At 51.6% G+C, this 24,588-nt stretch overlaps 15 protein-coding genes across 15 annotated transcripts; 7 read left to right on the top strand and 8 right to left on the bottom strand.

Annotated features, from left to right (window-relative positions):
- The first annotated feature begins 342 nt into the window (after positions 1-342).
- Positions 343-1,188, top strand: BDV17DRAFT_104218 (uncharacterized protein). The gene is made up of 2 exons (XM_073753728.1): positions 343-497; positions 556-1,188. The coding sequence occupies exon 2, from the start codon at positions 629-631 to the stop codon at positions 1,088-1,090; it is 462 nt and encodes a 153-aa protein (XP_073614875.1). The 5' UTR covers positions 343-497; positions 556-628; the 3' UTR covers positions 1,091-1,188.
- A 610-nt stretch (positions 1,189-1,798) lies between these two features.
- Positions 1,799-2,402, top strand: BDV17DRAFT_292059 (uncharacterized protein; the record flags this gene model as incomplete). The annotated part of the gene is made up of 2 exons (XM_073762284.1): positions 1,799-2,154; positions 2,252-2,402. 2 exons carry the CDS (start codon positions 1,799-1,801, stop codon positions 2,400-2,402), a joined length of 507 nt encoding a protein of 168 aa, XP_073614874.1.
- Positions 2,403-2,498: 96 nt separating this feature from the next.
- BDV17DRAFT_292058 (O-methyltransferase) lies at positions 2,499-3,170 on the top strand (the record flags this gene model as incomplete). Its single annotated transcript, XM_073762283.1, has 1 exon — positions 2,499-3,170. The coding sequence occupies one exon, from the start codon at positions 2,499-2,501 to the stop codon at positions 3,168-3,170; it is 672 nt and encodes a 223-aa protein (XP_073614873.1).
- A 450-nt stretch (positions 3,171-3,620) lies between these two features.
- Positions 3,621-5,494, bottom strand: BDV17DRAFT_298770 (cytochrome P450; the record flags this gene model as incomplete). The annotated part of the gene is made up of 6 exons (XM_073763759.1): positions 3,621-3,844; positions 3,901-4,396; positions 4,446-4,571; positions 4,624-4,985; positions 5,040-5,236; positions 5,293-5,494. 6 exons carry the CDS (start codon positions 5,492-5,494, stop codon positions 3,731-3,733), a joined length of 1,497 nt encoding a protein of 498 aa, XP_073614872.1. The 3' UTR covers positions 3,621-3,730.
- A 272-nt stretch (positions 5,495-5,766) lies between these two features.
- Positions 5,767-7,409, top strand: BDV17DRAFT_104111 (class I SAM-dependent methyltransferase). Its single transcript, XM_073753727.1, has 10 exons — positions 5,767-5,868; positions 5,919-5,950; positions 6,022-6,084; positions 6,141-6,166; positions 6,217-6,239; positions 6,291-6,490; positions 6,544-6,684; positions 6,748-7,015; positions 7,067-7,218; positions 7,270-7,409. The coding sequence occupies exons 1-10, from the start codon at positions 5,830-5,832 to the stop codon at positions 7,307-7,309; spliced, it is 984 nt and encodes a 327-aa protein (XP_073614871.1). The 5' UTR covers positions 5,767-5,829; the 3' UTR covers positions 7,310-7,409.
- Positions 6,997-8,326, bottom strand: BDV17DRAFT_265140 (uncharacterized protein). The gene is made up of 2 exons (XM_073758148.1): positions 7,270-8,326; positions 6,997-7,218 (listed from the first exon to the last, which is right to left on the bottom strand). The coding sequence occupies exon 1, from the start codon at positions 8,115-8,117 to the stop codon at positions 7,509-7,511; it is 609 nt and encodes a 202-aa protein (XP_073614870.1). The 5' UTR covers positions 8,118-8,326; the 3' UTR covers positions 6,997-7,218; positions 7,270-7,508.
- Positions 8,327-8,564: 238 nt separating this feature from the next.
- Positions 8,565-8,933, top strand: BDV17DRAFT_292054 (uncharacterized protein; the record flags this gene model as incomplete). Its single annotated transcript, XM_073762282.1, has 2 exons — positions 8,565-8,665; positions 8,738-8,933. 2 exons carry the CDS (start codon positions 8,565-8,567, stop codon positions 8,931-8,933), a joined length of 297 nt encoding a protein of 98 aa, XP_073614869.1.
- Positions 8,934-9,509: 576 nt separating this feature from the next.
- On the top strand, positions 9,510-11,305 carry BDV17DRAFT_298768 (MFS transporter; the record flags this gene model as incomplete). The annotated part of the gene is made up of 4 exons (XM_073763758.1): positions 9,510-9,649; positions 9,704-10,724; positions 10,789-10,909; positions 10,969-11,305. 4 exons carry the CDS (start codon positions 9,510-9,512, stop codon positions 11,106-11,108), a joined length of 1,422 nt encoding a protein of 473 aa, XP_073614868.1. The 3' UTR covers positions 11,109-11,305.
- Positions 11,306-11,699: 394 nt separating this feature from the next.
- On the bottom strand, positions 11,700-13,375 carry BDV17DRAFT_298766 (uncharacterized protein; the record flags this gene model as incomplete). The annotated part of the gene is made up of 1 exon (XM_073763757.1): positions 11,700-13,375. One exon carries the CDS (start codon positions 13,373-13,375, stop codon positions 11,843-11,845), a length of 1,533 nt encoding a protein of 510 aa, XP_073614867.1. The 3' UTR covers positions 11,700-11,842.
- Positions 13,376-13,961: 586 nt separating this feature from the next.
- BDV17DRAFT_292051 (DHS-like NAD/FAD-binding domain-containing protein) lies at positions 13,962-14,812 on the bottom strand (the record flags this gene model as incomplete). The annotated part of the gene is made up of 3 exons (XM_073762281.1): positions 13,962-14,527; positions 14,582-14,654; positions 14,720-14,812. 3 exons carry the CDS (start codon positions 14,810-14,812, stop codon positions 13,962-13,964), a joined length of 732 nt encoding a protein of 243 aa, XP_073614866.1.
- Positions 14,813-16,049: 1,237 nt separating this feature from the next.
- BDV17DRAFT_298764 (ankyrin repeat-containing domain protein) lies at positions 16,050-19,757 on the top strand (the record flags this gene model as incomplete). The annotated part of the gene is made up of 6 exons (XM_073763756.1): positions 16,050-16,071; positions 16,109-16,927; positions 17,169-17,289; positions 17,369-17,562; positions 17,723-19,344; positions 19,374-19,757. 6 exons carry the CDS (start codon positions 16,050-16,052, stop codon positions 19,755-19,757), a joined length of 3,162 nt encoding a protein of 1,053 aa, XP_073614865.1.
- BDV17DRAFT_265137 (uncharacterized protein) lies at positions 19,709-20,350 on the bottom strand. Its single transcript, XM_073758147.1, has 2 exons — positions 20,252-20,350; positions 19,709-20,188 (listed from the first exon to the last, which is right to left on the bottom strand). The coding sequence occupies exons 1-2, from the start codon at positions 20,310-20,312 to the stop codon at positions 19,866-19,868; spliced, it is 384 nt and encodes a 127-aa protein (XP_073614864.1). The 5' UTR covers positions 20,313-20,350; the 3' UTR covers positions 19,709-19,865.
- Positions 20,351-20,700: 350 nt separating this feature from the next.
- BDV17DRAFT_265136 (uncharacterized protein) lies at positions 20,701-21,879 on the bottom strand. Its single transcript, XM_073758146.1, has 2 exons — positions 21,466-21,879; positions 20,701-21,404 (listed from the first exon to the last, which is right to left on the bottom strand). Exon 2 carries the CDS (start codon positions 21,379-21,381, stop codon positions 20,926-20,928), a length of 456 nt encoding a protein of 151 aa, XP_073614863.1. The 5' UTR covers positions 21,382-21,404; positions 21,466-21,879; the 3' UTR covers positions 20,701-20,925.
- Positions 21,880-21,908: 29 nt separating this feature from the next.
- On the bottom strand, positions 21,909-23,134 carry BDV17DRAFT_298762 (MBL fold metallo-hydrolase; the record flags this gene model as incomplete). Its single annotated transcript, XM_073763755.1, has 5 exons — positions 21,909-22,336; positions 22,385-22,649; positions 22,705-22,835; positions 22,887-22,917; positions 22,965-23,134. The coding sequence occupies 5 exons, from the start codon at positions 23,132-23,134 to the stop codon at positions 21,914-21,916; spliced, it is 1,020 nt and encodes a 339-aa protein (XP_073614862.1). The 3' UTR covers positions 21,909-21,913.
- A 371-nt stretch (positions 23,135-23,505) lies between these two features.
- Positions 23,506-24,318, bottom strand: BDV17DRAFT_298761 (lytic polysaccharide monooxygenase auxiliary activity family 9 protein; the record flags this gene model as incomplete). The annotated part of the gene is made up of 1 exon (XM_073763754.1): positions 23,506-24,318. The coding sequence occupies one exon, from the start codon at positions 24,316-24,318 to the stop codon at positions 23,506-23,508; it is 813 nt and encodes a 270-aa protein (XP_073614861.1).
- Between the last annotated feature and the right edge of the window lie 270 nt (positions 24,319-24,588).

Genomic DNA, 24,588 nt, shown 5'->3' with positions numbered 1-24,588 from the left:
TTAATGCGCATTCTGGAGATGGGCGTACTACAGGAGGATCTCCATTGCTTTTGATGCAGCAATACCTTTCTCGCCGTTAAGGATTGCCTTATCCCCCTCGGTAAGGTAGACATGGTGATCAATATTCGGTACTAGTAATAGTACAGACTCGTAGACTGGCAAAACATTATTAATAATAAACTCAGCACCGCAAACAGAAAGGTACTTCTGCGAGCGCAGCATATCAAACTGAACAGGTGATACCCGAACGACAGGTATGGACAAGGCAAGCAGCGTCCGAGCGATAATCACGCCGGTAGTGGCAATCTCCTTATTATCGCGGAAGATAAGGGCGGCCGGTGCGAGTTTGTTCACCAGCAATTCAATGACAACCAAACTTCTACTACATGACCCGCGAGTAGAGGGTAAAACGAGAATGCGGTCTTTGATGTTTTTGCCAAAGAGGGGATGATGGTGGTCGATGACCTCGCCGGTGTCTTGCCCAACCCCGCCGTTTGGTCAGCAAAAACCCTACTCACGACCCTCTCCAGATACTGACTGTCCTTTCCGTATGAGATACGCATACTCCACACTTTAGACCAACCCGGCGGATAGGGACTGTCCCATAAGGCGCAATATCCAACTGCACATGGCCAAGATGAGTCTGATAGCCTCCAATGTCTATAAACAAATGGCTGTACCTGGTCAATTCCCCCGGGACTCAACGAGTATGTTATCGGAATATCTCAATCACTGGCACCATACTCTTCCAACGGAGTTGCGCCTTTTTGTCCTGAGCAGAATGGAAGAGGCAGAAATCACAAAGCTACATGAAAGAACACTCTATCTGATGCACGTCCCGTTTATGAAAACTTATCTCCTGGTCTACTGCTGCGTGATCAAATCACAGCGGCGTGCTTTCAGAGATGCAGATGGCCAGGGTTGTCTTGAGACTCTTTTCGAAGATATGCTCGAGTCAGTCCATGCCGAGTACACCCACTACGCTATTCAGCTCTCTCGAAGCATTTCGATTCTCTGCGCCCGGGGGTGCCTCATGACTCGCTGTTGGGTAGCAATGGGAATCTACCGATTACCCCAATTCTCCTGTTGAAACTATGAAACCCACACTTTACCTACTCCCCTTAGCCAAGCGGCCCTCGACGCAGGCCTCGTGCTCCTGCTCAGCATTTTGCAGAACCACTATACTTCAAAACGGATTGAGATGATACCAGAGCTATTCGAAAAAGCCGACGCCTGTATCAGGGTGCTCGAGTTCTGCGGCTCTAGGGACATTGCTGCTCATCGGCTATTTACGCTCACCCGACCTCTTTACGACAATCTCGCGGCATTGATGCTCGACCATTGAAGAGACGAAGGGGGGCCGCAACCGGACCAGCACAGTACGCATAAGATGCGGATCGAATATCTGATAAAGATTGATGTATTGCACTCCACGGACCTGAGAGGCTCTGCGTCTCGCCTGCTTGATTTGCTGGTTCCTCATACTCATCAGATGTGGGTGTGATGTTTATAACCGAGGATACTGTATATTCCTCCCGGGTTCATCTTTCAGAGCGATTCTGCGCAAAGGAAAGATGGTTTCGTCACATATGTTTCATAATTAACATATCTTTTCGTCTTTGTGCATAGAGAAACATAACTAAAATGTCACTAAAGTACCATTCTACATTCCACAGCCCCCGACGCGGCGCTCTACGCATCCAGCGACGTCCTCCAGACCCTCGACCGCGGTGATCTTGCTGGGTGAGAAGGCCCAGTCTCATACCAGCTTTCGGTGCCTGTGAAAGTCAACTATAGCATGGAGAATGTTGCAAGGGCGATATCAAAGACCTTTCGGGACTTCGACTTTGACGTTCCCCACTATCAATTTAAGCCGGGCCCGCGTGCTCCTGCTCCTGGGAGGGTGGAAGTCAATGTTATCTTCATCTCAGTGCGATGGCAGTGGATTGCGCTGCCGGTTCTTTTGTGGGTGCTGGGGGCTGGTGCGCTTGCGGGGACGTTCTGGAAAACGCGGAGGAGGAGGGCGCCGAGATGGAAGAATGATCCTTTGCCGTTGCTATTTATCTACCAGGATGAGACCGAAGATGAGCAGGGCGATGAAGGCTCATCGAAGAAGAGGTGGGTTCCGAATACAAATCTTTTCAAGGTCAGATTGTATGGGGCACAAGGGGGAAATGATTAACGGGGCGGAATTCTGCCTACTACACAGTTGGGTCTCAACCAGCGTCGACCTGGGCTTTCCCTGATTCAGATACAACACAAAAGGCCATGAAATGAGAGACGCAATCCGCGGTCTCAACTATGGGATTCGGGATATTGACGGGAAATTCACGGATATGCCGAGCATCGCGGGCATAACGGCGGACTTGTCGGTTTATTCCAACACAGAGCTGTGTACATAAAATGACCTCGCCCCAGAACTTCGTATTCTATCCATCATCTTTCCGATTAAATAACGCGTTTGAATTGCATCTTCAAAGATTATTCCACCCTGAAACATGGACCGCGTCTTCAGATTCGAAAACTTCAACCTCGCCCCGGCCATCGACGCCCAAGCGCAAGCCGCCTTACTCCGCCCTAGCCCTAGGCTTGAACAAGCAACAACCAACTCGGCAGCCAAGGGCCTGCCCCCGATCAGCGTTCTTCCCCTCGCTGCCCAACACCTCTCCATCCTCACTCGACTCATGGGCGCCAAGTCCGTTCTCGAGGTCGGATCTCTGGGCGGATACTCAGCCATCTGCTTCGCGGAAGCAGGCGCCAAGGTGACGAGCATTGAAATCGACCCGAAGAATCGCCAAGTCGCCCTGGAAAACGTGAAGGGCTTGGATGTTGACATTCATCTCGGCTCAGCGCAGGAAGTTATGCCCAAACTTGCCGACGAAGGATGTCAGTTCGATCTCGTCTTCATCGATGCTGACTTTGACGACAAGTTGGAACAGTTCAACTGGGCTGTCAAGTTGACGCGCCCGGGCGGCTGTATCTTCTTGGATGATGTGGTGGCATCCATGATCAAGGATGGCCAAACGGATGAGACCAGGGAGTCTATCCTGACCCAGATCGGCAAAGACGAGCGAGTCACTGCCACCCTTGTACCGCTTGCTGTCTCTCACCCCATGGCTCCTACGGCGTTGTTGAACGGTTATGTTTTGGCTGTGGTTAATTGTCACTGATGTTCCTGCATGCAAGTTTTGCAGAAACTTTAAATGAACGGACTAGGGTTATAGTAGAGGTCGTGACTTGGTACTACTGCAAATGGCCCGACGGCCGCTGGTCCCAAATGTGTCGTGTATTTACATCTGGAATGACTGTCTCGCGACTAAATAATGTCCACTCCAAGCGTTCGGCTAGATACCTGTTGACGGTCGACAGCCGCGCAAGATCGTCATCGGCTAAGTCGGTTGCGATTTGGTCTAGTAACTCCTGGGGGAGCTGATCGATGGCCATGGTGGTTTGTTCTTCAGTCTACATTCGGACGTGCATTTTTCTCCAGATATATCGCGGGGGAGAATGTGAGGAGATGAAAGGCTTGAGTCTTGAGATGAGCCAGCGAGCCTTGGCGTGCCCCGGGGTGAGTTATGAGATGGTAGTCATTGAAGTCATGTAATATCAACAATAAGTAGGGCTATTTACATTCTCCCAGTTAACTAACCGCTCCGGAAGCCAATTTTGCCATGTCTCTTCACTTTTCCCCAAGGATTCAATGCCAGAATGAGATCGAATACGCATGCCCCTACCGGTGAGAAATACGAACCATAAAGTCTGACTGCAGGAACAAACCATTACGGTTGACACTTTGCCACGGCCTGGAGGGATCGATGAGAATGATGTCGTATCTGAGGAATATCTTAAAAACAGTTAGTAGGACAGCGTGAGAAGGCCAATCAGGTGGACGGTACGCACCTCTGCGATTGCTTTCGAGATCTCGATAAGGGCAACTTGCTTGCCCAGACAGGCATACCGACCAGATCCGAAGACGAGATCTAGCGTACGATTCATCGCCAGCAATTGCTCCTCACTCCCCTCTAGCCAGCGACCGGGACGATACAGCTCTGCATCTGCCCCAAACACATTAGGATCGCGATGGATAGCCCAGCCTGAATATCCAATCTGCGTCCCGCCGGGAACGAAGCGGCCATCAAGGATATCACCGCCAGGAGGAGCGACCTTTTGCATGAGCCCAATCACCGGTGGCCAGATTCGGAGGCTCTCTTTGACGCAGGCTTGGAGGTATGGGAGCCTTTGAGCTTCCTCGTAGATGACAATTGGACGGGACATGTGGCCACTATATCTTGCTTGATCAAGTTCCATCTGAAGTTTGCCTAGTACGGGAGGGTTGGTGATAATGTAGAGCGTAGCGGTGCGTATAGTCGTCGCTGTGGTATCGGAGCCAGCGAAGCTGCAAGGAATCTTAGCAGGGGAGCGTTGAGATCGGGCGAGTCACTCACATCTGTAACACTGTTTCTTGCTCTGCTTCTTCCTGAGTTAGCCCGTGCTGGATGAACGAGCCTAGCATGTCCTGTCGAGTCTTTTTATGAGGGCCGTAACGGGTTGCCACAATTTTCTTCGCAACGCTAAAACCAGAGCGATCAGATCTGGCTCAATAGCGGTATTGAATATGCCTACCCCATGAGCAGCCCTGCGCCTTGACCGTCTTCAGGCGTGGGCATAGCTAGCTGACTGATCCCTGGGAGGCGCATGGCTCTTTCAAGTATGGGAAGCGTCGAGAACCACTCGAAAATAGGCAGCATTGCGGTTTGGCTTGCAATATAGCCGTGGAGGTCTTCATCGCGCTCAACAAACCCCATCGGCTCGCCGAATGCGACTGCGGTAATGACGTCCAGGGCGAGAAACTGGCAGAGCCGCGCAAAGTCCACAGCAACAAGACCTGCATTTGACGACGTATATCGCTCGTCGATAAGTTTGAAGAGACTCAAGAGTTGGTCGTCAATGCTTTGTTCAAAGTGCACATTTTCCTTCCCAGAATACTACATCGCAGTCAGCTGCACAGCCCTAAAACCAAATAACAACGGGGAACCAACCCCCGGAACCAACTTATTTCGAAGCTCGATATGGCGCTGCTCATCCCGCTCGCAGAAAACATGACTGATCTTATGGCTGAACGCGGTCGCATTGTACCAGTCCGAGCGCGTATACGGGGAGCGCACCGCACTCATTTTGCGAATGATTTTAGGGTCATTGGTTACCAGAACATTGGGCCCGATGCGCGTCAGGCGCCCTGCCAGTCGATAAGCTTTGAAACTGTCATATTTTATTTCCGAAAAGTGGGCTCACCATACTGCTTGCATGCCTCGGCGACATCAAGATGCATTCGCCCATGCAGCGTGCTCCGCATCATCCATATTTTGGAAAACGCGGCGATTCTGGGGCCAGGAAACTGTCTCAGACGTAGATACGAGCGAATTGATTTTGTCGCCAATAATGTGAAGATCAAAAGGAAGCCCCAAACCCATAGGGGCAGCCATGACAGACCCATAGTTGGGAACAAGAACCAAAGCCAGCAACAGCAAACTCAACAAGAAGCACAAAGGCATTGTTCTTGGAAAAAGCAACGGCGTCCAAGTCAGCGCTCACATGACTAGCAAACTCGATTGCCATCTAGCATCATTTGTCCTCCTTGAAGTCTCCATCCCATTCGCCTATCGAGATCCCCGCCAATCGTATTTGGGCCCTAGCAATTAGTGTAGCTAGTGTCCCTAGCCCAACCCCGCCTGTCTTTGACTCTGTCTGGTCCTCCGTGTCCGAGCCGTCCCGTTCCGTTCCAAATCTCGCCTTCTGTTCTGACGTTTTCACCCAGCGGCAAACACAACCATGTCGCAGCACGACCTAGATCAGTTCATTGAAGTCGAGGTATGCGAGCCAAACCCTACCCCTGACGATAAAATTATATTGACCGACAGGATGACGCCGATTCGACGCTCGGATCGCAAATGCACGTCCCCCATCCCCCTGGCGCTGGGTCGCTGGCCGCTCCTCTGACTGACAATGCTGACAATGCCCCAGTGCCGCTAGTGAAACTGCTTCCTTGAACAGTTTGGTGCTGCAGTTTGAATATGAGAATGGACGGTATGGATCTATTTTCCGACCTCTAGATCCCCTGTTGACAGTGGATCGTCACGCAGGAGGTACCACTCCTACCAATCTGGCCGTGAGTGGAGCGCGTTCCCCATACTGAACTTTATTGACAAGGACTCCAAGACTATGCCTTCCCCAATGATGAGGTACTCATTCAGAGTACAATGTCGCGATACATTCACATCTAACCTACCCAGGATGAACTTGCTCGGATGGATCTGGAGCATCATATCTTCCTGATGCTGATCGACGGAGAACTGCACCTTGCGCCTCTAAAAAGCCCGCAGCGTATTCTTGATCTGGGGACCGGCACCGGGATCTGGGCTGTCAATGTCGCAGACAAGTACCCGTCTGCTTCGGTCATTGGAACTGATCTCTCCCCTGTGCAGCCATCATTGTAAGTCATCCATCTCAGACTCTCGCATAGCCGATCGGCCTAATGCGCATCAGTGTCCCGCCGAATCTCGAATTCCAGGTCGACAACTTCGAAGATGAATGGACTTTCCGACAGAATTCATTCGATCTCATTCACTCACGACTGCTGCTCGCCAGCATCTCGGATTATCCAGCTCTCTTCCGCAAAGCACTGGGGTAATCGACCCTTTCTAAATCTCCCAACAGTTCACCGCTAACCCTGTCCGACTTCTCCTTCAGGGCTCTCAAGCCAGGCGGATACCTCGAAATGCACGACGTCGATCCCGGCTTCGAATGCGACGATGACTCCATCCCAGAAGACAGCAGTGCCCTGCGATGGTCGAACCTCTTCTTCGAAGGCTGCGCCAAGATCGGCCATAAGATTCCCGCACCGGAGGAGTACAAGACTATGATGGAGGAAGCCGGGTTCGTCGACGTGAAGCTGAAAGTCGTGAAGCGGCCATCGAATGTATGGCCGAAGGAAACGCACATGAAGAGGCTTGGGCTGGTTAGTTCTCGCTGACCGACTTGGTATAAGGTAGAGTGCTAACGGGCACAGTATACATTGACCAACCACCTTAACGGCCTCCACGCGTTTAGCATCGGGCTTTTCACTCGCGTGCTCGGGTGGAAGGCCTCCGAGGTCGAGGTGCTGATTGCAAAGTGTCGCAAGGAGTGGAAGGATACCTCGATTCATGCTTACCAGAGAGTGTACGATCCCTTTCCCTGCCTCCTACTTGATACGCACTGACCCGTCCGTAGGATATTTGTCTATGGGCGGAAGCCGGATATCACTTCCTGATCTTGTTCTCTTGTCGTTCTCGGTCTCTACCTACCCCGTCTTCCTTGCGACGACAGTCATTTTCAATATTCCCCTGTTTCAGCACAACAAGCTTCTCAAAATGTTTATATTTCGGTCCCTAAAATACACTAACCTAAAAGATCAATGAAGCTGCGGCTTGCTAAATACAGAAGAAAATACAGGGTATAGCATTCCAGCCCTACTCAACCAACCCCTTGAGAATTACTACCAAGTCTTCACGGCCACCAGTCCAGCTGCTAGCTGGAGGCTGTCTGGTTTCCGCGGGAAGGTACCCCATAACCTTCAAATCATGAGCCCTCATATCCGCAAGGTCCATAATATCCTTCCCATTCAAGACCCCATCCTTAACCTCAAGGAACGGCATCCCTCGATAAATACAAAACTGCGTAAAATGTCTCCAGCGCGACGGATCCTCGACATTATATATCCAATCCTCCCAATCCGCGAAATTCCTATCGTGTATCGACCGCTCGTTCACCAGTCCAGAGCCCGCGTATTCAGCGAATTTCTCGCGAATGGGGATCATCCAGTCTGTATCGATTTTCTTTTGCTCTGTTGGTGTTGCGATACGGATGGTCGGTTTCTTGGCTTCGGCGCGGAATCGCCATTCCTTCGTAGGTGTCCAGAAGCCCACGGTGATTTCGTATGTTGTGACGCCCTGCGCGGAGATGAAGTGGGCTAGTTTGCTAACTAGCTTTCTGGAGTGCTTTGCGGAGGATGGGGTGTTCGAGGTGTCTAGCCATGCGGTGGAGCCGGATAGTTCGAGGCCTGTCCAGGTTTTGTTCATCTTGTATCTTGTTGATTTGGTTTGGGATTTGAACTGTTTGCGGGTTTGTAGGTATGCTATGGTTAGGCTCGCCTGTAGATAGACTCCTCCGCTTTTATACCTTGGCTGCCTTGCATTTTGCGCTCAAAAAGCGGGTGATAAAGAACCTTTGATCTCCTGTGATCTCCTGGAACAGTTGTAGTTGCATGGCACAATAAAAGTAATCATTCGGCCTTTGTTGTTCAAAGAGACAGATGTTATGGACTGCAACGCTGGCCCGCCCCCAACGCTCACCATAAGAGCCATAAGCACGGAAGCGATCAGAATTAATAATAACAGCATCAAAATGCCTCGAAAGGCACTAACCCAGGGCATTTGGCATACATAGACCATGACCTCGTTCCACGACCCCAGGTTCCACCGCCACTGGGTCGCTATGTCCACGAAACCCGACGCCTCTACCGTGCCATGGACGCTCAACTAGCGAAGAGCCCCTCTGGCTACTTGGTCGGTGACCGCGTTACCATCGCCGACATCGCAATCTGGCCCTGGGTGGCGGCATGGAGTGAGTACTATCGCGTGTCAAATCGTCGTCTGGGCTACAACTGACACGGTTGGATAAAAAACTCGGGCCTCCCTAGCATCGACGAGTTTCCCCACGTCAAGCTGTGGCTGTACAAACTTCTCGAGCGGCCGGGTTTTGAGAGAGGTCGACATGTGCCGAAGCCTCATTACCACCTGAAGCTCAACAATCTCTCGGAAGAAGAGCTGAAAGCAAAGCCCACAGGTGGAATTCAGTGGATTCAGGACGCAATGAAGCAGGACGCCGAGGCCTAAGCTTCTTTCGGGGCTTCCGACGTGCATTCACTAGTACTGACTGGTAGTTTTGCGGAAAGACCAGTTGTATGTGATAGGAATTAGTATCATAGTAGTAAAACCATGTATTCATTTTGCTCACCCACCATTTCCGCAAAAGATATTTTGAAATGGTCCTAAGGAAGGGGTAGTTGGTATTAGAGACCCCGTCTGCGGCGCGCTATGAGAACTTGTAGGGTCGCCGGTGCCGGGGATCCTCTAATCGGCGAACCCGCCATTGCAACTGGCCTAGACCGATGGCTTGTAGATACTCAATCCATTGTCGCATCTGTAGATATCATGGATCCATGGACCCGCCTATCGCCGAATTAGTGGAGCAGGCACCTGCTGAAGGCCTATACACGCTCTCGAGCCCCTGGTGGCTTCATCAGCTATGGACCTTCAGGCACTATGCTCGACGAGTATGGGTTCTTATCAGTTTTATTGCTCGACCCGTGGTGTAAAAGCCTTCAGGAACCCGTGGCTTTTGTGTATTTCGTGACAATATATATAGCTTTCCTAACTCCCACAAATCCTAAGCTTCTTCCAAAGTAAGAAATGGACGAACCCAGCCGCCAGTCTGCTCAGAGACATGAAGGCATGTTAGACTGGGCCGATGACCCTGACAATGCAAAGAACTGGTCCACAGCCAAAAAACTCTACAACACTGCTGTTCCTGCCCTGCTCTGCTTCTTGGTGTAAGTGACCACAGCACGCCACGAGGCACCCCTGCTAATGCTCGACACCTACAGATCCTTTGGTCTGGCCATCTATTCTCCGTCACATGGAAGCGTCCAGCAAGACTTTGAAATCAACACAACACTCTCCCTTCTCCCTTTCACCCTTTACGTGTACGGCCTTGCATTCGGCCCAGCAATCTCTGCACCGCTGAGCGAAACCTTCGGTCGCCGATTTATCTACGTCTTTGTGACTCCAGTTGCACTGCTGTTCATTCTAGGCGCCGGATTCGCGAAGAGCCTCGCCGCTCTCGCCGTTTGCCGGCTGCTAGCTGGTATCATGGTCTCTGCTCCGCTGGCCGTTGGCGCAGGAACCATCATGGACATATGGACAGGGTTGAACATCAATCGCGGCATAGTGTTGATCATGACCATTGCGTTCCTCGGTCCGGCGCTAGGTGAGGTAGTCGGGGGTTGGATTGCCCAGTACAAAGACTGGCGATGGTCGCAGTGGACAACACTGTTTCTCGGCGGGGGGGGTTGGATATTCGCATTGCTTGCTCAAGAGACGTACGCGGCGCCTCTGGTCCGTCGGAAATCAAAGCAATTAGGCTCGTCTATTCCGCCGCCGCCGGCTCCTGTTAGTCTCGTTGGGGCTCGGACTTTGGTCACTGTGACGCTGGCAAGACCAGTGTATATGCTAATCCGCGAGCCCATTGTTCTTCTTTGCTCGCTCTACTCGTCCCTGAACTTCTCTATTCTCTTCTCCTTTCTGGCTTCCATCCCGCTAGTCTTCAACACTATATACAGCCTTACGCCGGGTGAAAGTGGCCTGGTTTTGATTGGTATTGCCGTGGGCTGCATACTTGGAGGGGTTACTCTAATCCTGATTGATTCGCATACCCTCAAGCGCCATGTCTCCAAGTACAAAACAAGTGCACCACCACCAGAGCGAGTGCTCTGGGGCGCACTGGTAGGAGGCCCGCTCATGGCAGCTTCACTGTTCTGGTTTGCATGGACGGCCCGGCAGGGAATCCACTGGATGAGTAGCGTTGTTGCTACAGGGCTATTTGGGTTTTCGAACATTCTCGTTTTTGTGAGTCTTGCCACCGCCAGCCCAGTAGCAGAGAAAGTTTCCTAACACGCCGTGCTGAACAAAGGTCTCGACAATGCTATATCTAACCAGTGTCTACGGCGCCGAATACGGAGCCTCGGCGCTCGCGGCCAACGGGCTCCTGCGGTATCTGATCGGTGGCTCATTTCCTTTATTCACCATACCAAGTATGTTGCTCTTTGCCTCCTTCCACTAGTTAGACATGTGAGTCTGATCTATTTCGCAGTGTACGAAAACCTTGGCTACCCTTGGGCGTCAAGCTTGCTTGGGTTTCTGGCAGTCGCATTCGCCTTTTTGCCTTGGATCTTTTACAAGTTTGGGATGCGGGTTCGACGATACAGCAGGTTCGTCCGCGCCGAAACGTGAGAGTTTGTCTTTAGTACGGGATGTTGTACATTTTCCGAGTGTACGTACAAGATATTATTGAGGTCATATGGCGTATATCTCATTGAGACCATCCGCACGGGGCAGTCTCTTGCCAGAATGCACTGATGGAAAGGTCATTTCGTGGACTACGTCATCGTCAATCGATTATACTACCTGTAATCTTGCTTCCGAGCAGCGGGCATTGGTCTCAACTGTCAATCATTCACCCAAGGGGGTTTCCACATATCGCCGATTCCCAAGCCACTTGCAGATGGGGGTCCCCACTAGGGATGCGCTCAGGTCTAGGTACTTAGGTACTCTGTAGATATTTGGGCCCCGAGTACATGCGCTTGATATTGCCTCAAAAGATAAATCTCACTTACAGTTACGAAGAGCCGTAATATAATAACGTTGGCTACCAGCCATAACGAAGGGGTCGTAGTAGTATCGACGCAAGCTTCAATAGAACCGATGGGACGCCAAGTCGGCGACTGGTGGGTCTGGCCGGAGTTCATACCAGACCCACAGCCATGGTCTATTTTCTATCCATGGATGCGTCTGTGGTCTGTACATTACGTGCAGCTCTCTGTTACAAGTTCCCGAGGTGATGAGCGTTGTATAACAGTACATGGATACATCACGTTCACGCTCTGTCGATCCGTAGACAGGAAGAAGAGATAAAACCGACAGAAAATGGGAAGTAAACAACGCGGGGCGTCGGGCGTGAAAATATTTTAGAACCCAAGAGATATGAAGAGTGATGTAGAGGCCAGTTGAATTTCGCGGGTAATGGCCCGTAATTTCTCAAGGGACGCTGCAGAGATAGTCCAGACACCGCCCATAGACTTAAGAACACCCAGATTCAAAGCTAGATGTGCGGAATACTTCGCGGTTGATTGTCCGAGAGGTGCAGAGAGAACAGTGAGCTGGATTATGGTGCTTAGAACAAGAGTACAGGCAAAGAACGGCGAATGGCCCACCACAGCCGTCGAAAGCGAAGCAAGCTTGGACAGCTCGACAGCCGCATTGGTGATTTTCGCTGTATGCATTTGGTGGCTTGGTGAGGGAGATAAGGCAGGCGGCGGTCTGGAGCAGAATATCTCGCCGGTGTCTGGAAGGAATGGCACGAATGAGGATCTTGAGAAATGGAGGTAGATGGAGGCGCAGTGCATGATCATCACGGACTGGAAGTCGATTTGGTTCACCTTCCCATTCGGTTGGAGAACGGCGCTCTTGTCGGCTGGCCATCTGTGAAACCAGGCTGAGATCATGGAGTCGAGTGCTTCCACTGTATCTTCATCGGCATGTGTCTCGCAGGCGATAATGCACTGTCGAAAGATAAGAGTCGCCGCGACGCGATACGCAAGCGATGAGAGGCGGTCATCGCCAGAGAACGCGCGGAAAGCAAGGTCCCTCGCACTTATTGATGGAGCCCTGTAATCACTGTCCACGAAATGTCCGTCATCAGATGGCAGGGGCACGTCGGGTGTCTCGATGAAGAACTGCAAACTACCCCCCACTTGCACAGCAGCGAGAAGAGTATCAACAACGAAGATCTCCCATAAAGTGCGCCTCATGCTCTCCGCACGAACCGGGCTTTGCAGCTCCATGCTTTCCGAGAGTTCTCGAGAATGCAGTCCAAAATTGAAGGCGCATTGAATGGCCAAGCCGACTGCCTCCTTTGCGCGGGCAGGGTCTTTACGGCCATGAAATACAATCCCCAGGAGGAGATACGCTTGTACCCTTTCGAGCCCCAGATCAGCCTTGCCGATATCCGACCAGAGATCATGCGAAAGTTCAGGTACCTGGCCGGGCGAAAGGTAATGCAAGGCGATACACTCAACTACGTCGACAAGGAATTGCGGCGGCGAACCCATCATCCAGATATCAAGTGGCGGGAATATCGGGTGCGCAGGGTGAAAGTACTCGTAGAAGATCCTCATCAACTGGGTGTTTATGCGTGGCAGTGGCCGGGAAGACTCCGGCACATAAACCGGGGCGAGGTCGTCAATGTTTATAGCGGGCGATTGCAGATCCTCTGTGAGAAACTGAGGGGCATCAGAAATAGGAATGTTGTAGGGACTGACATTTTCAGTTAATTGCCCGCGTCGTCCACGACGTGATGGCACAAAGTGGCAGTATATGGACAAGGCGCGGCATCGACCGCAGCCGTCCGGATTGCCGTCGCATTTGAGATGCTTCTCGCGGCAGTTGAGACAGGCAACCGACGTAGCTTGACTGTTGGTGGTGTGGTCATTGCAAGACATCTTGTTGGTATTAGGAAGAAAGACACCTGCACACATTTCGAACCACAGGAACAGGAACAGGAAGAGGAAGAGGAAAAGAACAGATACAAGCACAGAAGGCACGTGATGCGGGGGTCTCCACCTAGCCAGTACTTACTAGAAATAAGTACATGTCCTCCATGAAGCCTTGCGCTCCCGGGTCAGGAGCATTACGGGGTGTTTCAACGAATATTGTCAGGTCCTTGTCTTGTTTCGACTTTGAGAGCCTTTCTCATCAGTGCTCGTCCATCTTGGTGGCACTGAGATACCCATAATATGTCCTCGTAATCAACTCAGAAGGGAAGGCAAAATGCATCAAAAGATGAAATAGGAAAACGCAAGATACCAGTCGCTCAAGGGCTTTGTGGTGCATTGCCTGATTGACATTTGCATGCCCCAAGCTCGCCACGCCTATCTCCTATCCACTTTCCAATTACCGTTCTGCGGATCGTATTCCAGCAAATAGCCAGCCTCTTCATCGCCGATGTAATCATGAGAAATCTCCAGGTTCGGTTCGTTACAATGTCCCATGGGCTCCAGCTCGAACTTCAACTGTACATGAGCCCAGCTACAGTCTTTCTCGAACGATGATAGTAAACGGTTCGGAGCGAGCACCGCGCCTAGTCCCCACGAGCTTAAAGGACTGGAGGAACGACACAGGAGTCCTATAACTATCCACCCCAGTTGCCGTAACGCGATGCCTATACTCACTTGGAGATTCAATCATCAGAATCAGGTTTCGACAAAGGATGAACGGCGGAATCGGAAGGTCGAGTTTCTCCATCACCTTCGCCATGAAGACATCTGTCTCGGCAAAGACCCGAATATTGCAGCCTCGATCGTAAGCCGTCTCCTGGAGATTGTACATGGCAAACAAGGCATATGGGTTGTTTCCTGTTTGCGACGCAACAATGTAGGGAATTTTGTTGGCTGGTCTGACGGTTAGAGACGATCCTAGGACATGGCACAGATCCGCATCCTTGGCATGCTGCTCTGCGAGGTTAAAGGCATAGTCTGGTAGGTCTTTGCCAAAGTTCACGATCGTATCGAGGAGGATGCCTCCGCAGAGGGTGCACTTTCGGCCTGTGCGGTGATCGTGGTCGCCGTTTGCGTATATCGAGACTGCTCGGAAGTCTGTCTCCGGTCAGTGTGACAACAGGAGGACTGGTATCTAAGGCAGATGCACACCTCTTAGGTATTCCTTTCCACAGTTCTCGCAATACTCGCGGTTGCTATTGCCATGGAGCTCGGAGATCATCTCCTGAAATACAGCACAGTCAGCGCAAGGTGACAGAAGGATACAAGGGGGATTGTTGAATAGATTACCGGCCGTATACCACTCCGTCTATGAGGGCCGTCGCAGTTCTGGCTAATGAGGTACTTCAACATACCACGATTCTGCAGCTCAACGAGTGCCATGTGCGATAGCGTCGGGATCGCCTGGAGCGTGGTTAACGTCCGTTCTCGGGGTCTTCCCCTGCGCCCTCAGCGTCCAGTTCCCATTTGGGCCTCGAAAGTCAGGAATGCCTACATAGTGCTCCGGATGAGCGACCTGGCTTCCTACTTTGTATCGTCGCGTTTACCGGCTGATGTGGATATGCCAGCACCTGTGAAGACGATAAAGTGCTTGCTCCGCCTTTATCATGTCCGCGACGTGCTGAGCCCTGATGCCAATCTTGGCGATAGACTGACGGCGTTCTTTTGGGCACTCTTCAGGGACGGTGTCGGCCATGTTGGACAGTATGGTGGGTCGTAGGGATAAGTCAACGGAGGCCGGGGTCGAAGGCGCGGGAAGCCGGGGGGGTATGCTGGGGAGGCAGTCGATTCTAGCTCCCAAGTAGTCTCAGATTACGTCTTGACCTAGATGACCAGCCAGCCTGACTCACAGAATAATTCAAGAAGACGGATTGATGTTCGACGTGTCTGGGTGTTGACAGGGCCCTAGTACGGCAAATGGCTAATCGGCCTTCCACCACTTAACAGTCTGCACTATAGGTGCCGTGACCATAATCTTTCATTCTGAGAAAACATTGGTCGATATCTTGGCGGACTTTTCTGGTGTTGAGGCCTTGCGAGTTCCCCAACTTTCCACCTTTTCCAAATCAAGGTCAACTTACACTTCGAGCAAAGATAGTATTTGAAAGAAAATGATTTTGGCCAAATGAGATTGCGGGACTCATCCTCATCGATTCTACCTCATTTGATGGGTTGTCGCTAGACTGTGCTGAGGCCATCTGGATATTGTTGCGGAAGGACCGAGGGGTTCCTGGGGCTACCAGCTGCTTTAAACACCAGAGCAATCCATCTTTTAACAGCTGTCCACATTTATTGATAACTACGCCCACGTCCATTGCGTCTATTAATCTTTGTCTCAAATACAGAAATACAAAGTCCGCAATGCGACCTGACTCGGGCTGTTTTGATGGACCCATGGAACGGGCCAGGCACAAAACATGCTATAGTCCAGGCAGAAGACCCTTTGGGGCGTAGAGCAGCCTATACAATGGGCCCTCGACTCCACCCATAAGCCACTATTTAGCGCGGCGAACCTCTACAATTCTTTCCGCAAACCGTTGCCTCCCAGATTTGCCCTCCACAATCGCCGTGAGACACCATGTTTAGCCTTTCCGACCTTATTGGTCTCAGCTCTGACACAATGCAACAGTCAAAAGCCAAGAGTGCACTGCAACTGGCCTGCGAGTCTGGTGATCTCAGTGCCGGTCAGGGAAGCCGCCTCCGCCGCAGAAATGGACGATCTCAATGTGGCTCTGTGTACGGCATGTAGGGAGGGCAAGATCGCCGTCATTGAAATTCTGCCCGATACTCCTAACGCCAACGTCAACGCTACTGAGCGCGGCAACACTGCATTGCTCTGGGCTACTACATCCGGTGAGCCCGATGCCATCCGTCTCTTACTCCAGCGTGAAGCGGACCCGGCTATTCGTTCTACGCATAACCCCTACTCGCATCCCCGTTCCACAGTAAGCCTTACCCCGCTGCATGCTATCTCAAGGCAGTTACGCGGAACCAATGAAGACAATTCCCATCAAAATCAAAAACTTCAACGCTGCGTGACTCTGCTCCTGGAAGCCGGATGCGACATTGATAATGCTGGCGATGATCAAGGGAATACCGCTCTACATGACAACCTCTCGCGTAATATGCGAATCGGCGAGTTTCCGGTGCAACAGGGGACAGACCCAAATGCGAAGAACAACAGAGGGGAAACACCCATGCACAATTTACGCAAGATCGCCAAGCAGCCCGACCTCTTCAATTTCTTGATGGATCATGGGGCCAGGTTAGATATCCCGCGCATACTGGACGGCAAAGCACCGCTCCATGAATACGCACAGTTCGGGCAGCTTGGCGATCTCTCGTTGTTCCGCTCTTATGTTACGGATTGGGGACTAGTCGATGCGGAGGGTAATACACTGCTACATATAGCAGCAAATCATCACAATGCCGGACATAAAACCCTACCGGAGCTGCTCAAGCTCAGCCTAAACCCCACGCAGCAGACCAACGACGGATGTAGGGCTGTGCATATGCTTGATCAACCGGCTTGCAACCATTCGGAAGACACCCTGGACATCGTATGTGCAGCCGGCGCGGACCTCGAGGCAAAAGAACAAAGGAATCACCGCACTGACTAGATTACTGCGCTTACACACCACGTCCAGCCACGGATGCACCGACACAGTCAACATGTTTGTCTCAAGAGGAGCCAACCTCAACGCGCAGGGCCTCTAGGGTAGCAGCCTCTTGCATTAAGTGGTTGACCCCTATACTCTGGACTTGAAGATGAACATTCCTCTCTCTCTCGGCGCTAACCCTGTACTTCCTGATCACAATGGTGATACCCTCTTGCATCGCCTTTCTGCTCACCTAGCGCTGTTATCAGACGACAAATGCGTGGCCGCGATCAGAAGTCTTCTGGAACGAGAAATATCGCCAACTTTGCGGAATCACAAGGGACAAGGAATCTCCTCTACACATATTCTGTAGCAAGGTATCGCAGCATTACTTCGCGCCAACCGTCGTGCCAAGCATTAAAGCCATTGATGTTTTGTTGGACGCTGGTCTCGTTCAGGGGTTGGATACCCCCGACCATGATGGAGTCTTACCTATCCACCTCGCAGCAACGAACTCGGAAGTCCTGTTAGCAAGTTAATATCTAGAGGTGCAGATACCACACGCAGCACAAATGAGGGTCGCAACTTGCTACACATCGCCTAGACCGCGCGGCAAAGTAACGTTGTGGGCTTGTTACTCGACCACTACAGAAGCGTCGACCAAATGTTGCTCGTGGACGCTCAGTGCACAAAGGGCCGACGTCACTCCACGAAGCCTATCGCTCCGGCCGCATCGAGACCGTCCTCTTGCTGCTAGATGGAGGGGCGGACGTTCACGCCCGGGCCATAGATTCTCGTGCCATGGACCAAAAGGGCATTCGACCGCTCGATGCGTGTCTGGAGTTTGGCGAGGAGGAGAAACTGTGCGATTATTCGGAGGACAGGCTGAATCTTTCTGATGCATTCGCCGCAGGGGGAGTCCTGTGCAGTGATGACACGAGACCCCGCGAGGCCAAGCCTAATCGCACGAAAAGGAAGAGATCTGGATTCCACGAGATTCAGTCTGAGAATGATACAGTAGCAATCGGTCGCATTATGCGGTTGTTGCTCGCCCATGGGGCACCGCTCGAGAGTGCAAAGGTATGGTCAAATAGCATCCTCAACGATGCTATATATACAGGCCAGGAAGAAGCAGTCATCGAAATAGAAAGGCTGGCCAGGGAGCACAATATCGATCTGAAGCGCAGTCCTATAGGCCTGGAGATGGATTACATGACACTGCGATCCCAACAGTTACCATCCTTTCTCGATGCGCGTCTCACGCGGTATTTCAGCCACTACGACATGATGCACCTGATTATTCATCGACACTTCGAAGAACTCGCTCAGGCACTCGAACGGAATGTCGAGGAACGTCGGAAGGAATCTGACCAGATTGACAAAGCCCTCTCGGAGACACTGGTTACATTAGCAAGATACGGCTACCACGACCTCTTCGCTCGAATCGGGGCTCTCATGGTCAAAGGTGACTGGATCAATCAATGTGCAGAAGGTGGGCTTGGTGACAAGATGATCCCGTATCTGTTTGCAGCATCGCGTCGAAAACTCCCGAATCTCGAGGGCATCAAGGTCGTAGTTGAGGAATTCCACGCCAACGTGAAGCTTGTCTTTTCTGATGGTCTGAAATCAGTTCGCGACGTCCAGTTTTGCTCCCGCATTACTGCTGATCGGAATTACAAGCCTGGAGATACGATTCTGCATTATCTCGCACAAGGCGGCCACTGGTGGCATCAGGGTGCTATCAGGTATCTTCTTCAGCACGACGCGGATCCCAACGCTCGGGACAAGCAGGGCAAGACACCACTATGCCGTGCCCTGATATCGGGACGCCTAGGCGGCTACGGTCAGAGGGAGGTCGTTCGGATCTTGTTAGAAGGAGGCGCTGACCCTAACCTTACTGCATACTGCGGCTGGACGCCTCTGGGTATGGCGGCGCACGACAATGAGCTAGTAAAGCTGCTCCTCAGTCATGGAGCCCGTCCGTCGGCAGAGCACCCAATGGAGATATTCAACGCGCTGGGGAGCTTCAACATTGACGCAGTGAATTCATTACTGGAAATCGGTATCGACATCAACAAGACCGTGCTATCAGACGCTGAACCGCACTGGCACACATGGTGCGTACGGAAAGTCCCCAATCAGCCCGAGTACCTCCTCCATCCACTTCATTACATCTCAATGGCATGTTTCAACGAAGCGCATGCCCGCGAACACTCCATCAAAATGATCAAGCATCTCTTGAGCCGCGGCGCTGATCCATACCTGCTCGTCGACGGTCAGCGCTCGATCCTACACAAAATCTTCGGCGAGGATGGGGTTATACAGCCATACCTGGAGATGGAGAGTGTTCCCCCTGCGGCACGATCTCCTACGCCTTCAACGTCTCCCTCCTCCCGTCCATGGGTCAACTATTTTATCCATCGTCTTACATGGAGGGTTACTCAACTCGCGCAATGACGCTTTACGAGCGGGGCGCTGATATTACCGCTGTTGATCATAATGGGAATAATGTACTCCATTGGCTGGTTCAACAAAAGTGCCCCGCGAACAAATGGGTGATTGAGACTAATCATCGGGCGATTGCGCATCAGATGACTATTGGGGTTTTCGTGGAGAAGGTTCCGGAGTTGGCTAGTCAGACAAATAATGATGGAAGTACACCGTGGGATATTGCGAGTCGGATGCAGCATCAGTTGGCTTTGGATGTTCTAAACCGGGTAGAACCCTAGTACCTAAGTTATAACATACTACCGTCACGGAATAAAATGCATCATGCAATGGGAAATTTCATTCTATCTTTATCACAACTACCTAACCCAGGCAAGATACCAACAGAATCATCTCTGATCATCCTCGGGCCCCAACTTTCTCCTCCCCGCAGCCTCAACATTAGCCCTCTTCTCCTGATCCGACTTGCTAGGATCGTTCTTAATCTGCGCATCCGCACTCGTCTGCTCCTCGCCCTGGTGCTGCTCGCTCGTGGGTCCCGTCTGCGAGGAGATAGGCGACTGGACCGAACGCGTATCGGCTGTATCTGAGGCCCTGGCTTCCTTGCCGCGCGAGACGTTTATGGACTGACTGGGGCCCGAGCTTGATACGGGGTTTTTGGCGTTCGAGGAGTGGCCCGGGGATGCTTCGCTGGCGAAGCGGCGGGTTGCTGCTGGTGTTATGGTTAGGATTTTGTGGTTGGATAGTTGAAGGAGTGATGCTGCAGCTGGCTTACCTGGGACGAAGCGCGAGCGAGCGAGAAGGGCTCGGCTTACTTGGAGGCGTGGAAGAGGCATTTTGAGTATCCGTCGCGCTTGATTTGGTTGTATGTCTACTATATAGTAGTTACTGTCAGAGATTTACTCCCTGGTCTGGTTTAATATACAGGGTATGCTGGGTGACTTCATAGAGTGGTCAATATATGTACCAAACCGGCAAATTGTCCTAGCTCATACAGACGTCATTCCCGGCGCCCGAACAAACTTATCCAATTTGCATGTCATTGTTCCAATTCGATCAGCAGGTAACCCGGGATGTCAGCTCGACGACGCGGTTGAGCGTCGGAGCGATCCATTCTCTCTGGGCGAACTCGCACGGCCCGGGAGAGATCTATGGCTCGGTGGCGGATATTTCAACCTTATGTGGATGTGACCATGTAGGCTATAAACCAGGATACTTTTCGATTTTCGCTACAATAATAATATATTCAGAGAATCAAAAGAAAAATACGTAGCTCATGGCGGATATTTCCACCTTCCGCGATCGCAAACATCCATTGTAGCCAGCACATCGAAACCCGCTTGCCTTTTCGCTCCAAGAATAAGCCAATGAGAGAAGAAAGAATTGCGTAGCCCATGCAACAAAAAACCATTCATAACGCATAAAATGAATCCAAGGACATCCCACCCTTCACAGAATCCCATTATAATGCTGCTCGCTCCGCCGGATACTCTCCATCGGATCGAGCAACGACCTCGTTCCACGGCCCAGACTATGCCCATGCCCATGCGCACCCTCACTCAACGAAGCCCGCCTCGCCTGCCTCGAATTCCGCTCCGTATCCATAAGCATATTCTGCAGTTTCCGCTTCGGAACCTCGGCCTTTGCCTCGCTTGAGTTCAAGAATCCCGTGAGCGAAGCCTTCATCATCTTGGTGTAGCTTGCGTCGTCGACTTTTTTGCCTGTTGGTGAGGTAGTGATTTGGTCTTCGGGTGAGGCGATGGGGGATGGGTCTTTGGTGTTGTAGGAGAGGGAGCGTTTTTGGTCTTTCAGAGTTTGGATTGTGGGGACGGCGTTTGTGGATGCGGCGGGGTATTGGTATTGGTGGTGATAGTGGTTTTGAGGGGATCCTGGATGAGAGGACATCGTTGTGATGGTGTAGAGGGTATCTAGAGATTTACAGATGAGTTAGTTTGCTATCTGGGTTTGGCTGGATGGGTTGTGCTGCACCTGTGGTGTTTTATAGACTTAGCTCGATCGGACAATAATGACGTCCAGCTTTAGACGAGTAATAATCGCATCAGATAGTCTGAGTATAGTTGTTGATGAATATGATCCAAGAAAAGACGACTTTGGGGTGGTGTTGAAGATAAGGCGCCGTTTTCACAATGACGGGTGACCCTGCAGAACCACAGGTGAATAAGCTCATCTTTCTGGGTTCTGAAACCCTTGCATCAGACGCAGTTATTATTGGAGGATTGAATTCTGAGCCCCAGTCGTCTTGCCTCATGGAGTCCATCAAAGCAGGGCTGTGGTTCGGGAGATCATCCCACAAAGAACCGACGTCATTCTTACCACGAGGCGCTGAGCGCATTCATCACCGATCCTTTCACAATGAAGAGGACTGATGTTGTGCCATTAAACATACCATTCACTATATAGCATCCTAGTCTCCTAGTTATTCATCCCTCACAGCAAACCGATACTCCTCCCCCCGGTCCAGATACACAACGCCACCACCCAGTCCCGCCTTTTCAACCGCCCCCTTGAAATCATCCAGTCCGCTCGCAAACACGTCATAGTCATCGTAGTGAATAGGAATCGTCACATCTGGTTTAACCAACTGCATAAGCTCAACACCCTGCTTCGCATCCATCGTCACCATAAGCGTGAACGGGGACAGAGAGGGCGAGGGGACCGTCGTCCCGCCTAGATGGATCAACATCAGGTCGATGTTGTGTTTGCCATATCTCTTCGGTATCTCCTTGAGATCGTCGACCATTAGTGTATCGCCTGATATGTAGATGCGATAGCCGGTGGTAAAATCTTTTGCGTTTTGGCCGTGGCCTAGGTCGAGCATCCAGCCGTTTGTTGGTGGGATCTATCCCAGGTCAGTTTCTGAGGACATTACGGACGGGCTTAGACGAACTGCGCCAACAAAGTCGTTCAATTTCTCAATTGGCTTCGTGACGGGGACATGCTTCCCTGGCATTCCAGTAACTCGTAGAGCAGGAGATGCTTGTGTCGGGGCTTCCGTCTTGATATTGATCATCATCTGCTGGAACGGCTCCAGATCGTAGATATTGGTGAATGAGTCCGGTCCCTTGGATATGAGTATTGACTTTGCATGGTTTGTAGTCACGATCGGTAGATTGCGTCGTAGGGACGCTTCGACGTGTTGGTCGAAGTGGTCACTGCCGTGGTCAACTTTGGATATATATATTTTTTTATTAGGGTAGATTAGCGTACCCGTGATAATGCGACAGCAGCACAAGGTCAATCCTCGGCAGCTCATGCAAGTCCACGGCCGGGTTCGTCTTCCTCGTCGATGATACCCCGGGGCCTAAATGGACATGGTCTCCAGCATGGAGGAAGTTTGGCTGGGCTGTTAGTTAGGTATAGGGTATAGGGACGGTCGCGGGTATACCCACATCAGTCATGATCCGGACACCTTGCCATTCTCTGGATCAACTCAGTGTCTTTCCTCCAGAGCGAAGACGGAACCATACATTATCGTCGTAGCCGTTCCGACAAAGTAAATAGAGGCGTCTTCCCCGCCGGGCTTGGATGGGTGGACGTTGCTCGTCTTGGCCGGTGGAAGGGACTCGGCCACGTCCGAGCCAGCGCCATCTCTGGTCGGGGGCTGGACGTTATGCGGATCAATAGTTATGTGTTGCATTATCTCAGTACTCATGTCTGATCTCCCGTTAGGGGTAACCGAGTCTTGAACCTGGGAAGCACTTGGGTCAGCATAGATATAGATGCATCGCTCCACGTTAGTGTGACGTCACATGGCAGTAGACCTTTATACTACGGTTACTGTATAAACATTGAAGAAAAAGACTTGAACACGTTACTTCGCGCCACGATGTCATTTTTACTTGAGGACGAAATTGGGGACTGAGTGATTGACTAGAACTAAAGTGGAACATTGAACAGAATCCGCACACAAGACAGACTGGCATATTCAGGCACCCAGAACTCAGCCCTCCACGATCAAGCGTCAAACATACAGCAGGTTAAACTATTTGCTTGGCACCGGGATTGCCTTCACGCGGGCGTCGGCGTCCCAGTAGCCGTGACGGCAGACGAAGCTTGTTCAATCTCCACAGCCTGCGGAATGAGATCAGGACCTGGAACCTCATAGTCATCCAATACCTGGTAGATATTGATCAGGATACCGGGATCGGTAGGCGTATAGAATTCTGTCGCGGGAATACCAGCTGGCTCCGCCGTGCCAGACCCGGTGATAATAAGGTTAAAGCATTGGGGGTACAGCTGAGCCCCATTCTCACTACCCGCACCATGCAGCGCAATAATCTCATGTCTTAACACATAATTCCCAGGCGCAATATCAGCCGGGATCTCAACGAGCCACCCATTGCCATTCGCAATCAGTTCATCATCCGCCCAGTACCCCGGTGGGCTCGACCCATCAATCAACCCCGGTCCGGAAATCTTAAAGAACTCCAACGAATTCTTATCAACAGTCGCACAGCTGCCGTCACATCTCGCCAAATAATCGAGGACAGGCCCATGATGCGACTCAGGCCAGGGAATTGGTTGCCACTGGATGTAGATGCGGTCTCCTGCTGCTACGGTTGCGGAGCCCTCGGCGGGGACGGCCTCCTTGTGGCAAATTATTGCGTCGGTGGAAGCTTCTTCGGGCGTTACGAAGCCGTTGCTGAGGTTTGGGGTGCCCCAGCCCACGTTGATAGGTGGGTCGGGGTTGTAGGGGTCGTTGGATGGCCACCAGCCGCGGTAGTAGACGCCGTTTATGACGAGGTTGGAGACGTACCCGTGTGCGGAGACTTCAGTTGCGGCTGAGAGAAGGGCGACGAGGATGGAAGTAGACACCTTCATTGTGATAAGAGTAGTATGGATGATGGTCTGTGAAGGGATTGTTCCTAGCGTTGTTGATCGTATCCGAAGTTGGACTTGACCCCCGTTTTATACCTCGCAGGGCCGGGGGAATAGACATCAGCTCAGACACTTTTCGTTACTCGCCCATATTGTAAGATGTCGCCATCCGGGCCATAGCTAACGGAAACGAGTCATTATCCCCTTCTGGTGACGGAGCACCGGTGGTCATCTTCCAAGGAGTGTACTATGGATGAGAAACACCGAAGTGCC

Source organism: Aspergillus undulatus (assembly GCF_047715775.1).
Source record: "Aspergillus undulatus strain CBS 261.88 unplaced genomic scaffold BDV17scaffold_29, whole genome shotgun sequence".
NCBI classification, from domain to species: Eukaryota; Fungi; Ascomycota; class Eurotiomycetes; order Eurotiales; family Aspergillaceae; genus Aspergillus; species Aspergillus undulatus.
The sequence above is the reverse complement of the archived record's forward strand: the minus strand, read 5'-3'. Positions and strand labels throughout refer to the sequence as shown.